General features: G+C 42.1%; 2 protein-coding genes and 1 long non-coding RNA gene across 3 annotated transcripts in view; 1 reads left to right on the top strand and 2 right to left on the bottom strand.

The window, feature by feature from the left end:
• The window catches only part of LOC6583291 (MOXD1 homolog 2), a 147,571-nt gene that overhangs the window by 115,048 nt on the left and 18,245 nt on the right, over positions 1–14,278 (top strand). Inside the window, exons 4-8 of the mRNA XM_002008928.4 lie at positions 5,068–5,349; positions 5,617–5,802; positions 7,092–7,287; positions 13,729–13,898; positions 14,055–14,217. Coding sequence (XP_002008964.1) covers positions 5,068–5,349; positions 5,617–5,802; positions 7,092–7,287; positions 13,729–13,898; positions 14,055–14,217 — 997 coding nt within the window. The remainder of the gene's footprint in view (positions 1–5,067; positions 5,350–5,616; positions 5,803–7,091; positions 7,288–13,728; positions 13,899–14,054; positions 14,218–14,278) is intronic.
• Positions 677–1,343, bottom strand: LOC6583292. The gene is made up of 2 exons (XM_002008929.4): positions 1,019–1,343; positions 677–959 (listed from the first exon to the last, which is right to left on the bottom strand). Exons 1-2 carry the CDS (start codon positions 1,259–1,261, stop codon positions 753–755), a joined length of 450 nt encoding a protein of 149 aa, XP_002008965.1. The 5' UTR covers positions 1,262–1,343; the 3' UTR covers positions 677–752.
• On the bottom strand, positions 8,958–10,030 carry LOC116804341. Its single transcript, XR_004364309.2, has 3 exons — positions 10,000–10,030; positions 9,825–9,922; positions 8,958–9,768 (listed from the first exon to the last, which is right to left on the bottom strand). It is a non-coding gene; the product is annotated as an uncharacterized LOC116804341 (long non-coding RNA).

A 14,278-nucleotide genomic window follows, 5' to 3' on the forward strand; every position in this document is an offset into this window, starting at 1 on the left:
ATTTAATGGATGTGCTCCTTAGCATGATAAAATCTTTCAGCTTTCATTTCAAGTAGTCTAAATTGCATGTTTAGTTCATCGTTTTGTGGACTTGCGACTTTTATTTCTGCAAAGAGACTGTTTATCTCACACGCTCACACACACGCTACAATAAAACAGATGCACTTCACTCATACATTAATAACTAGCGTAGCTTATATACATATATATAAGTAACATATATGAATTGTGTATTTTTGGAATGGAAGATAATTAAAGACAAACCAATGATAATTAATAAATATTTATGGAACTGAAATCAAATTTTTAATATAGCAATAAGCGACTTAATATTGACACACAAATGAGAAATATAAATATGTACTTATACTCGCAGTGTGAATTTGCCCTCTTCTGCTTCAGTTATTGCTCTCGCTTACTCTTATAATTACCACAGCTTAACAAATGCGAGAGCTGTTCATCTCACTCGCACATACTGTGTGCGTATACACGATTGAGTGAGTCAGTCTTTTAACAGTGCAGCGTATAAGACCTATGCTATATTCTGCAATTGGTGCTCAACTCTTATACTGTTAATAGGCTGACTCACTCTCACATGTTGTCAGTGTTGATCGAGAATCACTAATAAAACGGACATGCATTTTAGTTTTTTCTTTTTTTTTGGCCTACGGCCAAGAACGAACAACAAATTTAACACAACAATAACCAAAAATACAAAACAAATTACCGCCAGAAATACTGTTTGTTAACCCTTAAGCACCGCCACGATGTCCCATTATCGGCTTCTTGCACATCTCTTGCATTTCCACTGCACGCGACTTGCGCTTGGGACTGCTCTTAACATGGCCATAACGACGCTTCAATGCGCGCCAAAGACAGGGTACGCTCATGTCGATGAAGTCGCCTGTAACAATCTTGGGGTCTAAGAGTCTAAACAAAAACAACTTCGCCCTGCGAGTCTGTTGCAAATAAATCGATTATTCCAATAGTTAGGCTGCAATCTGCGTTCTGATCTTACCACCAATTCGGAAGACTGAATGTAAATGTGTTTGCGCGAAGCAACATATGTGTAGTCCTGCAGCCCCAGATCTGGCCTTGTATCCGTCTCCACACGTTCGCACTCAATGGGCACTGGTGGTCCGATCACTGCTGGCCATATCTTTTGAATACGCATCTGCAGCTCCACCTTTTGGCTCCACTCTTTGTAGTTCGCAGCACCCGATAGGAGCGGAATAGCCGCCGCGCGACGATGAGCCTGCATAATCCTATTTAATATCGAGTCTGTAGCAGTGAGAACTATTGTTCCGGTTGACAGCAAAGGGAATGCTCCAAAACGAGCTCCAAAACGAATAAGTGAAACGAATTTCGAAGTGCTGAGAGCGCTGAGATCGACACCTCAATTTGGGTTCAGGCAAGCGTTTAGCAGCTATTCTCGAAAGTTTTTCAGGCCGTAACCACGGCTCTAATGAGTGCCTGTACTGGCGCATTTTACAATTAGCCCAAGAGTCAGCAAAGTGTGGCTCACCTGTAGTCCTGCTGTTGTACTGAGCTGCACACACACACACACATACATCTCGTCTGGCTGTGCAGGTCCTTGGCTCACAGTCTTTGGCAATTAAGTGCTGGCCAAACGTTGACCACAGGCCAAATGACTGGAGCCAGTTTGCTTTCATTAATTTTTGGCTGTAATCCTTGCTGAAGCTTTTCATTTCATTTTAGTTGTCGGCTCACATTTGCCGTTGCTGTTGTTGTTGTTGCTGTTGTTGCTGTTGCTGTCGGCGCTGCACGTGCGTGTGCATAGTTCGTTTTAGGCCTTTTCACACTTTGTTTCTACGTGCTGATACCCTTAGATAGCCCAAAAAGAAAGCCTTTGGCTATTTCATGAACTTGTGTACTTAATTATGCGTTATTTATGAAACTCACATCTAAGGACTCGGGCGACAGTTTCTTGTTATTGTAATGAGCTACTGCCATAATCGCTCATTAAAATGCAGAAATGAAAGGTTTGTAATTGGCATTTATCAATTGGATTTAGCTTTCATTTTTGAGATATGCAAAATATATACTTATGTAACTCTGCAATATATTCCTAGCTCTATGGAATATTTAGCAGAATTATATAGAATAACTGCTTGAAAGGAAATCGCATCATAAAATATATATTTAAGCTTCGTAGTACTGTTACTTATCACTTCAGTCAGTTCAGTCAGTTTTTCACCTGCATTCCATTGCTGCTTAGCATTTTCCTGAGTCGCTCAGCCGCTGTGAAGAGCATTTTAAAGTCGAGCTTAAGCTGGCATTTTCGCTTCTTCAGCCTTTTTTGTTTCGGAACGACTGTTGAGTTTTTTCACAGTGGTCATGTTTTTACAACTGGGCCATGTCCAGCGGCGTCCAGGCCACGTTAATGACTTTTGTGCTGCGCCTGTCGCACGGCAAATGTTTTAAAACTGTCCGCTCGTTTTCCTATTGTAGTTGTTGTTGTTGTTGTTGTTGTTGCTGGGCAACTGGGTAGCTGGGCAGCTGGGCAGCTGGGCAGCGATTGCCGGCCGGTTAGCGCGTTTGCCACAGACGCCCGCAGTGTTTGCCAGGACAGCGGGCAACCGAGTCATTTGTACAGGTTTTTTGCAGACTTGCTATGAATAAGGCGTGGGCGATATGGTTACAGGGGCTGGGCGAATGTCGAGCGGTAAGGGAATTGTTAATTAAAGTATTGTCTCCTCGTTGCTGGCAAAATGAACAAGTAGACAAGGACTCGTCGTCGTTGTCACTATTGTTGTTGTTGCTGTTGCTGTTGCTGCTGTTGCTGCTGATGCTGTCCTGGGCATGGCCCTGGCTGCCCTGGCCGTCAATTGTCGAACATGGTGCTCTACAGTTCCACTTAACAGCTACAATGGGCACTTTGCCACAATGAATTCAAATGGCTGCCCTGACCGGGTTGCAGATTTTCTTCTCTCTTTTCTTTTCTTTTTTTTTAACAATTTCCAACACTCTTCACTCGCTCTCTCCCTGCTCTCTCTCTGCTGCTGTCTCACGGTCACTGTGGTGCCTGCCATGTTTGCTACATGTGTTGTTGTTATTGTTATTGTTGTTGTTCCGTCGCTTCAGATATACACATGTATATATATGTATCTGTGCATGTATGTATGTACATACACGTGCACATGACATGCACACAATGACAGCTGACTGTTGGCTTCCAAAAGCCCCCGAGGCACACGAGTCAAGTACAAACAGTCGTTGGGCCAGAGGAGAGCGCGGTGGAGTGCCAGGGGAGGGCAGCAATGAGGTATATTTCCCGCTCACGGGCACATTTTGGCTCGACGCGACGTCCGTCGTGTTGTGATTCTTTAATGAAAGCTTTAATTTGGGTTTACCAATTAAAACTACGTGGCAAATGAAATATACATGCACACACACACACACACACACACATACATAGCACAAAAGAAATGGCATGAAAACATAGTAGAAAATAACGAAGTCGTGATATACATATGTATTTAGTTATATATCTGAGTCCGACACCAGACGTGTAAACTGAAGCCAAGATGTAAGGATGTTCGTTGTCCTGCATGTGTGAGTGTGTGCGTGTGTGTGTGTGTGGGTATAATGAATGAGAAATTACAAGAGATGCCAACTGCACAATTTTGGTGAATGCTTAAGTACAGTCTGCAGCGAGTAGAATTGAAAATTGAGGCGATTTCCTTGTGAAGTTTGGCAACGCCGCAATCGCAGAGGTCAAGCAATTAACCTAAGTGAATTTTTACTCATTTAGTTCGAGCTCTGCTCGGAATGCAAACTGAATATATATGTGAGCTTGTATCAAATTAAATTGGAGCAGATGAATATCAGAAATAATTTAGAAATCTGGCAAAGGATTGCAGTTACCTTTAGCTGAACTTTGTTAAAGACGGCCAATACATACATAGATTGATTAAAGCAAGGAAGTTTCAAGAGTTTCAAATCAGGGTATAACGGCTCCGTTGAAATGTATGTAAGAGCAGAAGTAGGCAAGACAGAACTCATAAAGCGTTTATGTTCTTGACAAAGGCGGCGATCAGCCAAGTCGATTTAGACCGTCCTTCCATAAGTATGAACGCGTCAATCTCAGAAAATATAAGAGTTAGAGACTTGAAATTTGTTTTGGTAGGTCCGTATATACCATGCGCACATCAAATTTATATCCAAAAATCGATAACTACTCCGTTTTCGGTTATCGATTACAACCCATATCAAAAAATAGTTATAAACTTATATCTCTTGCATCTTTAGAGCGAGAGTCTTTGAATTTTAAATATAGATTCGTATATGTTTTATAGAATTTCGAAGCAATATTGAAATATTTACTCGAAGGGTTCAGGGAATCTCGTAGTCAAGCAGTCTTGACTAGAGCTTTCTTACTTGTTTCTCTTTTTTTCCTATATAAAGCACATTACTTGTGTACAACATGCATTCAAAGTGGCTTGAGCATGTGTGATCTTTGTTGGGAGCACTTAGACCTTATCAACGAGTTTAAAACTTGTACTGGCTGACATCCATTAATTAAGGCAAGGCGCCACGGCGCGTCGCCCCAGTGGTCTGTCTTGCGCCACCAGACGATACAACACGAAGTCCTTACATGCAGCACTCGAAGTTGAGCAGAGCGAACTGCAGTTGACCAAACAACACCTGCTGCCCAGCTGGCAATGGCCGCAAGGCGACTTCCGTTTCCTTCCACTGCTCAGCTCGTGCGCACCTTTTTTTACTTTTACTTAATTTTCCCTCACATGGCGCCCAGCTCCCACTGCAGCTGCAGCTCCAGACAGTCCATCCGTGTACACGTCAGCAAGGACATTATTGCCGCTGTTGTTGTCCGGCTGCAAGCGGATGCCTGATGGCTGTCGGCTGGCTGATGGGTTTGTTGGCCGCTGTTGCACGGGCTGCTATTATAACGCCATTTTGTGCACACACACACACAGTCTGTCTCTCTCTCTCTCTCTCCCTTCGGCTGGTCACTAATTTTTTACACATTTTTCAACTCTCCATTATCCTTGACTATATTTTTTTTCGCTGTTGTGTTTTTTCCAGAACGACACGATGCGCTTGCTTTACATGTATCACGCACAGGATCCACCGCACGGCTCAGTGCGCCCTGGCACCCTGCCCGATCCGGAGCGAGCCTTTCGTCCCTATCGGCCCATGGTGCTGATGCAGCGCGCCCAGCTGCAGCTCCCCTCGCCGCACGACGAGCGCGTCCGTGTGCTGGAGCTGCGTAATGAGGACGTGGAGCTGCCCGCCGGCGATACGCCGCTCTTTTGGTGCAAAATGTTCAAGCTGGAGGATATCAATCGCAAGCATCATCTCATTCGGGTAAGACCCGTGGCCCGTGGCCATGACTAAACGTTAATACTTATATACAATTCATAATTGAGGCCAAGTGCAGTCTGCTGCATTCGGTATCCATTTTCTTTTCTCTACTGTTTTGTTCTCTCTTTTTTTTGTGCTTCTTCGCCTCGGCATAACCAAATTGAAATATTAAAAATTTATTTATCTCTGTCTCTCCAACGCTCTGCCACGCTCTCCTTCTGCCCGGATTGTCTCTGGCTGGCGCTCATTTTCTTTTCATGGGACCGACAGTACGAGCCGATTTATGATTCATCGTCCAGCGTACACTACTTGCAGCACATAACGCTCCACGAGTGCCAGGGGTCGCACTCGGAGCTGGAGGAGCTGGCACGCGAGCAGGGCAGACAGTGCATGGGCGCCCGCTCCATACCGCTGGCATGCAATGCCATTGTTGCCTCCTGGTCGCGGGGCAGCGAGGTAAGCATCTGATTCAACTGCACTCAACTCAGCTGAACTTTCTCATCCCCATGGCCATCAGTGTCAGAACCATAACCATGCAATATTCATTTAACCTTCGCAAATGCTTCCTTTCAACACAAAATACAAGTTAGCTGCTGCAGCGGAATACGAAATATTACATACCCTTAAATGGAAATACGGTTTCGGATTTGTGAATCCTGGGAGAGATACCTAGATTCCTATTGCAAAGAACTAATGAAAATAGTCAACAAGGAATATAGTCTGGAAATTGAATAAATTTTCTTCAGTTCAGTCTCTTCCATATATCTTTACTAGAGTATTCAAATATAAAGATCCATTTATGTTTCATTATCAATCACATTCAATATCATTTATAGTTGCAGGGTATTTAATACCCTTAAAGGAAGAAATACAAGGAACTGTATGCAAAGATCTAAAAGTTTAAAGGGAATTCAGTCTACTATTTGAAAGACTTCTGCGCCAGTTTAGTCTCTTCCACAGTCTTATATATTATAAAGATCCACTTCTGCTTCATTATCAATGCAATCTCATATTCAGTTACATGCTGCTCTTCTTTTTGGTAGACCCCACCAAGTGCATTCGCTAGCTACTCGAGCTCAATTTCTGTCAGTGTATATTCACGAAAAAAGAAATGGCTTGGCCTTCTGCACTTTCGGAACCTTTTTGCCATGCTTTTCATAATTTCATCACAGGATCGCTGCCATAATGCAGTGCCATGTGCTGCCGCCAGGGGGCGCTACAGACTGCATTGCAATGCAATTGAATGGCAACGGCTTGCGTGGTGACTAGGTCCGAGGCAACGCCTGCGACAGGAGCTGGGGCAAGGCTTTGGGGCTGCTGCTGCTCCTGCTGCTGCTGCTGCTGCTGCGCATTTAAATTGCACATGACCATGGCATCAACTTCCGTCCTTTATTTGCCATCCATAGTGTATATAAATACGTGTGCATATACATATATATATGCAGACCGACATATATAAATATGTATATTACAAACAACAGTCGTAGCTTCTTTTTTATATGCACTGCTTCAAAGTGAAAACGGGTATATTAGTGTTATGAAAGGTCTAGAAAGACATAGACATAGACATATTAGAGATTTGATAAGAAGAGAATTAATTCTCTAACAGATAATTTATCCTCCATCAGCTTATCATCATCATCCGTACAGTGCATTGCGCAGTTGGTGCAACTCGACCCGACTGACTCCTTTTCCTATTTTTGGCGAGAGCTTTTGTTTCATTTGTTTGTGTTTGTGTTTTGCAGGGATTTACGTATCCACACGAAGCGGGCTACCCGATTGAGTCGCGACAGGCCAAATATTATTTAATGGAGACCCATTACAACAATTTGAAGCCGGACTTTGCCCAATTGCATGCCAGACAAATGGCGGATAATTCTGGTTTGAAAATCTACTTTACGCACGTGCTGCGACCAAATGACGCTGGTATTTTGTCAATCGGTAAGTTTTGGCTGGGGTATATACTACTACATACACATAGATATCTATATACATATATGTGCAAATGTGTGTGTGTGTGTGTGCATGACTGCAGTGCCTGCTGCTGTCTGTATAAATTTTATGCGATGTGATGGGATGCGATGCGATGCGATGCGATCCGAGCTTTCATATATGCAACTCATGTCATGCAATTTATGAGATTGCCGAGTCCAAAAAACGACCCTGGGAGTTGCTCCATCGGAAGCGGGGGCTCCAGCCCTGCCGCACAACTGCCAACCACATTGGTGGCGAGTAAAACAAAAGCTTATGAGTTTTGTGTCCATACATAAAAATGGGAGAGTGTGAGTGCGAGTGAGTGAGTATGTGTGTGTGTGTGAGTGTGTGTCTGTCTGCGCTGTGGGCAAAGGTAAGTCCTGGCGGAACAGTTGAAACAACAGCCTCGTACATTGTCTATCGGGCTAGACTGCTTTCACGATTTTGTACAATAGAAATATATTTTTAATTGCTTATCAAGTGCGCCTCGGAGCTTGCAGAGCAGACCAAACAAACGGCATTTGTGTGTGTGTGTATTCCTTTTTTTTTTTTAGTGAATAATTTATTATTAAATGGCGCACAGTGCACGCATAAGGCGCATAAATAAATTTATAATGACCATCTAAAACTTTGTAGCATTCATTAATCGAATTATTATTAATTTAACTGGCCTATGAACTTGTGAGGGTTGAAAATACGTCAATTAAATTTAGTTTGAATATTTGTAATGACACGAGGCAGCCACGAGGGCTAATTTGATATTATATAGTTAGGGAGGTATAATTATTAAGAATTGAGTTTTGGTATTTCAATAAAGCTCGTAATATTGTCTATAATTTATTTGATGTAGCCCTCGATTGCCTCAATTGGTTTTTATGGGCGATTCTCTCACATTTAGTTATATATAAACTTGCCCACTTTATCTATTATATAAGATCCCATAATATTATTATCAAAATTATGGTTGTTATCAATCAATCCGAGCATTCAGAAAAAAAGGCGTTCAGTAATTCAGCCTCACTCATTCAGCCGCTATTGCAACAAGCGAGTCGTCAATCAGTTTCTCAATCGATCGGAATATGTCAGCGTAAGGTCAATCAACAGTCTTGCAATCGATTACTCATTATTTCAGTAAGTCAGTCAATCATACAATCTGAAAGTCAGTCTATAAGTCTCTCAGTCAATCATCTTTATATTTATTGTCCGACATTCTGCAACAATCAATTCATCTTTAAGACAGCTAAACAATCAGTCAGTTATTAAGTCGTCAAATCAATTTATTCACCTTTTTCAATCAATCAATCAGATAATCAGTCAATCAGACAGTCAGAAATTCAATCAGTCAACCTATGAGTCTGTCAATCAGTCATCCATTTATTGAGTAGCAGTCAATCAGCAGACTATTATCAATCAGTCAGTGTGTCAGTCAATCAGTCAAGAAGTCAATCAATCAATTCGCTCAGTCAGCAAACAATCAGTCAATCAATCAGACCAATGTAAGACGTGCTATATTTGCTCTCCGTAGATTCCTCAATCGGTCAGTCTATCAGTCAATCAATCAATCGCCAATACAACTATTTAGACTACAAGCAATCACTTTTATTCAATTACACTTTACGTATATACTCCTGACGTAGATTGCCAATATGCAGTGAAAGTTTTCAGGCAGCCCTCGCCCCAAAAGCCACAACAAGAATATTCGTGTGCTCGCCTAGCTTAAGCGCTTTTTGAGTACATTTCCCGCTGACTTGGTACACCTGAACCACCACCACCCCAACCGCTTCGCAAGCTCAACAAATTTTCAGGTTTCCCCCCATCCTCATGTATCTATGTGTGTGTATGTATGTATGACTGTGCCTGCGCACAGGATAACTAAAATACTAATTTCACTTTACAATTTGTTTTCTATTTTTTTGTTCTCTCTCTCTTTCTTTTTATTGTACTTTAACTCCCTCTACTGCATCTATTTCTTGTTGTTCGGCTTTTGGTTGCTTCGTTTGGTTTTTCTATTTGCTTGTGGCCACCAGCCGGAGTGGGCGGGCCACTGTGGTCGCTGTTGTTGTTGTTGTTGCTGTTGTAGTTGTTGTAATTGTTATTTTACTTTTGTTCATAGTCACGCAAACCAATATAACTTTGTTACAACCGCACAGAGACATGGCCAAACACAGTTGGGACTCCCTCTGTCGTGTGTGTGTGTGTGTGTGTGTGTGTGTGTGTGTGTGTGTGTGTGTGTGTGTGTGTGTGTTTGTGAATAGGAAGTAAGAGAATAAGCCATACAGGATGAGGGTATAGAGGCTAGAGGCCCCAAGCTGCTCACACTTCAACCATCGCACGTTCTCGTCGATGCTTTTTGAGTAGGTGTTGCCAAAACTTCCGGAGCATTACGGCACAAAAGTAGCAGAAGTAGATTAATACATTCTGATACGCTGCAATTTCTAAGCGAATCAACTAAAATAAAAAATAGCAGTAAATACAAAAAAAAAAATATATAAATATATACATACATATATAAATACATGTATATGTATGCCACGTCATGCAGCTAGCTTTAGAACTCCCTGGTTATGCTCGAGTGGGCTTTGCTCTGCAGCTCTTCGAGCAGCTGGCAATGCGATTGAAATATTTAATTGAAATTTAACGCATACCACAACAAGCCAGTCAATAAATAAAAATACATACCTACATCTGTATAAAAAATTAAGCAATATATATATAAGTATATGTATATACATATATATATATTCGATATATTTTGCTGGCACGCTATAAATTGAATTACGTTGGCTCTATGCGGAGTGCGAGAGGGGGGGTGGTGGGTTGGCGGGGAGGTGTATGGCAAAGCTGCTCGACGCAGCACGCGTAAGTAGCTGTGAAATTGCTACGCTTCCTGCTGCTGCAGAACTCTGACTGTCTGCCCATAGATCTGTGGGTCTCTCCGCTGGGCCCTGCTCTCTCCCGCTCGCGCTCTCGCACTCTCGCCCTGTGTGTCTCTGTCGTCCGTGTGGCAAAATTTAATTTCAATTTAATTGGTTATTGATATAGCGCCCTGGTGTATGCAACGCCGCTTTGATTAATGTTGCTGCGGCTTGGCGAATTTTTTATGGCACCTTGGAGATGGCGCATGGAGAGCCCGATTGGAGCTTATCAAACAGCCTACGAGCCTGTTAGGCCCACTGGGGCTTATAAACGAAAAGCTTAAAGAAACAAAAAAAAAATTAAATGAATATGAATAAATTGATGAAAATTGACAGAAAATTCCTTTAAAAATTACAACAAAATAATTTGAGGGAACTGCCAGAAATTTCTTTAGGTTCTTTAAATATATTATAGATAATATATATATATGTTTAAATTTTTATTAGAAATCAGCAATATCTAGGAATCAAACAGATCGTTTCTGCATTTCAATATAAATCGGAATTTTATGGTTCATTGCGCCATTTTCAATTCAATTTTCAATTACGAATACGTATTCTAAATTGAGGGCCTGTGGAATGAACAGCTAAAGCGAGTCCTGTCCCATTTTATCTGCTGTTGGTCATTTTATAAAATGTCACGAAATGAAATCAATCAATGTGCTGTACGCCGTCCACTGCGTGAAATCATCATCAATTTAATTCCAAAATGCAATTCATGCGCATTTATCAAATTTTGTGAATTAAAGTCGTGGACAACTTTCGACCGATTGACAGTGCGAATATCACGAAAGAATTGCGATTGTGCCATGCGTAATTTAATTAGTGCATCTAAAGCATTAATTAGCTTCTTTTTTCCATTTGCTCTGCCCTTGTTGAAATGCAGTCATAGAACATTTTTTGGTTCCAAAAAGTGAGCTTTGGAAATGTTTATGAAAATCAACTGTGACAGAGATTTCAATAACACTTTGCAACATAAATTACAGTCAGCGTTTGTCACTCTCTCTCTCTATCTATCTAACTGTCTCTCTCTACTCTCCACTCTCTTTCGTTCTTTGAATGCTTTTTGCCAATTTCCATTCATTAAATCAAATTCAATATTGGCCAAAGCAACGCAACGAGCCAGAGTTTGATTTTCAGCTTGGCTCTGGTGTTTGGCTTGGGGGCTGGGGGTTGGTATTGGGGGTTGATGGTTAGGGGTTGGCGAGCTGTATGTCGAGGGCTTATAGTTTGGTCTATTCGGCTCCATATCTATTGCGATTTCTATTTGAGTTGGCCGTCAAGCCTAACACAATTCATAAATGCATATTTTTCAAATCGATATTTAACATACGGACAGTGGGCGTGGCCGTGGTTTGATGTTTGGTCATTTCGATTGACGTTGCATTTGCCCCACGCCACGTGATTCGAAACGCAGGCCGTATCAAAAAATCAGCAGCAACTTTTCTAATTATTTTAAATGGCGATTTGCGTCGCACCTGGCGCACCTGCTGCAAAAACTTTATCTCGATTCAGAGCTATTCGGGTCAACATTTTCGCTTTTATCTTCATTTTTCTGTTTTATTTATAACAATTCGATTGGCCTTTTGGCCAGGCCGTGGATTTGGCCATTGCCTTTGCTGCGAGATAGTTTCACTAAAGCGCATTTGCCACAGTTGCAAAATATTTAATGCTAAATATTTGGCTAATTTAATGGGGATCTGTGCGACTCGCCACGGGCTAAACAGCGATTGTCATGCAAGCTGTCGCTGCCAGCGCTGAGCCTCAAATTAAAATAGATTTTATTTAGTTTAATGCCCGATACGCCCAGCAGAGCTGTAATTGAAATATATATAAATTTTCAATTATATATATATAGATTTTTTTTTCAGAAATATATCCGCGCAATCGTAAATTGAAATAATGTTTGCATAAAGCCAAATGAAACCGAAAAATAAAAATTTTATTATAAAGCCAAACTTAATTGAGGAATTCCCAAATTGCAGTAGAGTTTTCAATTGATTGGATATTTACATGGAATTATACAGGGCTTTCCATATTCCACTACAATCCAGGCAGACTTAGTTGACTCTTTGTCCGTAGTAACTCACCTCCACGAATTTTATATCATTTCTGACTTTCAGTAAAATCTTCAACTGAAACATAAAGTTAGCTTTGCTTTATATTTATATCTTTATCTATAGCCACATAAAATATAAATAGTATTTCATAAATATGAGCCTTAGCTCGTGCTTTCAGTTGTTTTTCAAGCAATGCCATTTGCTTTGTCATTCAGTGGCTGCTCAATAAATAATTCACAATGGTGGGCGCGAGTTGATTCGCAGTTTTATCAGTCATATTTCGTTATGCAACAGCTCGCACCGCAAATCCTGAAAGAGAACAAAATGTGACTTGTGCGCCATTAAAATTGCATTGCAGTGCTGCGACTTGGCGCTGCGAGTATTACAGAAATGCAATCAACTCGATGTCACTCGCAGCGCTCGCCGTATGTGGAATGTTGCTAACCGAGCATGACTAAGCTATAAATATACACATGCAATTCCTTTACCGTAAAAAGGCTTTAAAAAACAGACGCCCATGCGGATTCACAATAAAAATCAATTGCCGACCGGGCCATAAGGGGAATGGGGCACGGGAGAGAAAAGGGGTTTTCTCTTTTCGCAAGCAATGCCAAGCATTTGACGCGGGTAATTTGATTGGCATACTCACAGCAACACACACACAGACACACACACACATACATAAGCAATTGAAATGCCAAACAGTGGTATATAAAAATATGTGGCACACATGAATTTCAAATATTTTTTCAACATGACGCGCGACACGCGGCCCTAATTGCGTAGCCAAGTCGAGTGGAGTCGAGTCGAGTGGAGTCGAGTCGAGTTGAGTCGAGTCGAGGAAGCTAGCTCCGAGCCGTGCAGCGCGTCGTATGAGCAATATTTCGCAACATTTAACTAATGGATATCGCGCATAACAAATTCAGTTAAGGCAAACAGAAAGAGAAAGAGATAGAAGGAGACAGAGAGAAACTCATTCACACACATAATTCGATTACCGAAAATTGTTAAAAGACTAGAAAGATTCCTAATTGATACGGATGCAGCCTCGCTCTCTCAGTCTCCCACTCTCCCTCTCTCTCTCTCTCTGTTGGCTGTTGGTTTGTGCTGCGTGGTGCTGCTGTCATTTGGCGGTTTTGTCTGCGTTGCTGCACTGACAAAGTTGTTAACAAACATCAAAAGCAGCAATTAAAATGTAATTACACGTTTCCCTCCAAATCGAATTAAAAAATCAGCGTTCAAAGCTAAGTAAGTTGAGTGCTTGGCGCTGCTCTGTCTACCATCTATGTGTGCATATATGTGTGTGTGTTAGTGTGAGTGTGTGTGTGTGTGTGTGGGGAATTGTGCATGTCGTGGCTTTGATAAAGCGCGCTTTGCGCCACTCTAAAGCGTTAATTAAAAGAATTCAACACACGCTCTCCCAACATTTGCAGGCATGGATCCCAACTGGCGCCACATTATACCGCCGGGACAGAAGCGCGTGATATCCGAGGGCCAATGCATTGAGGACTGCACCGGCTACGCCTTTCCCGGCCAGGGCATCAACATTTTTGCGGTCATGATGCGCACACATCAAATCGGCAAGGAGGTTAAGCTGCGTCAGGTGAGTGAATAGAATGTCCCGGACTCCGCACTCTGCACTCTGCACTCTGCTCTCCGTAGTCTGTAGTCTGCATCCTGCCAGCTGCCCAGATTTCCGCTGGGTATTGAGGGCAGAGCTAAGCCAAAGCCAATGCTAATGAGCAAACTAACTTTGCAGATACGACAAACCGAGGAGCTTCCGCCAATTGCACACGACAGCAATATAGATGTGGCCTATCAGGACTTTCGACGTTTGCCACAGTCGGTGCATTCCATGCCCGGCGATAGACTCATCGCTGAATGCATTTATGACAGTTCGTCACGAAAGGCAATTACGCTAGGTAAGTGCTCCCTCCCCCCTCTCACCCGCAGGGCCCTGGCAAATATATATATATATATAGA

The sequence above is a fragment of the Drosophila mojavensis genome, unplaced genomic scaffold (assembly GCF_018153725.1).
Source record: "Drosophila mojavensis isolate 15081-1352.22 unplaced genomic scaffold, ASM1815372v1 contig_74, whole genome shotgun sequence".
Classification (NCBI taxonomy): Eukaryota; Metazoa; Arthropoda; class Insecta; order Diptera; family Drosophilidae; genus Drosophila; species Drosophila mojavensis.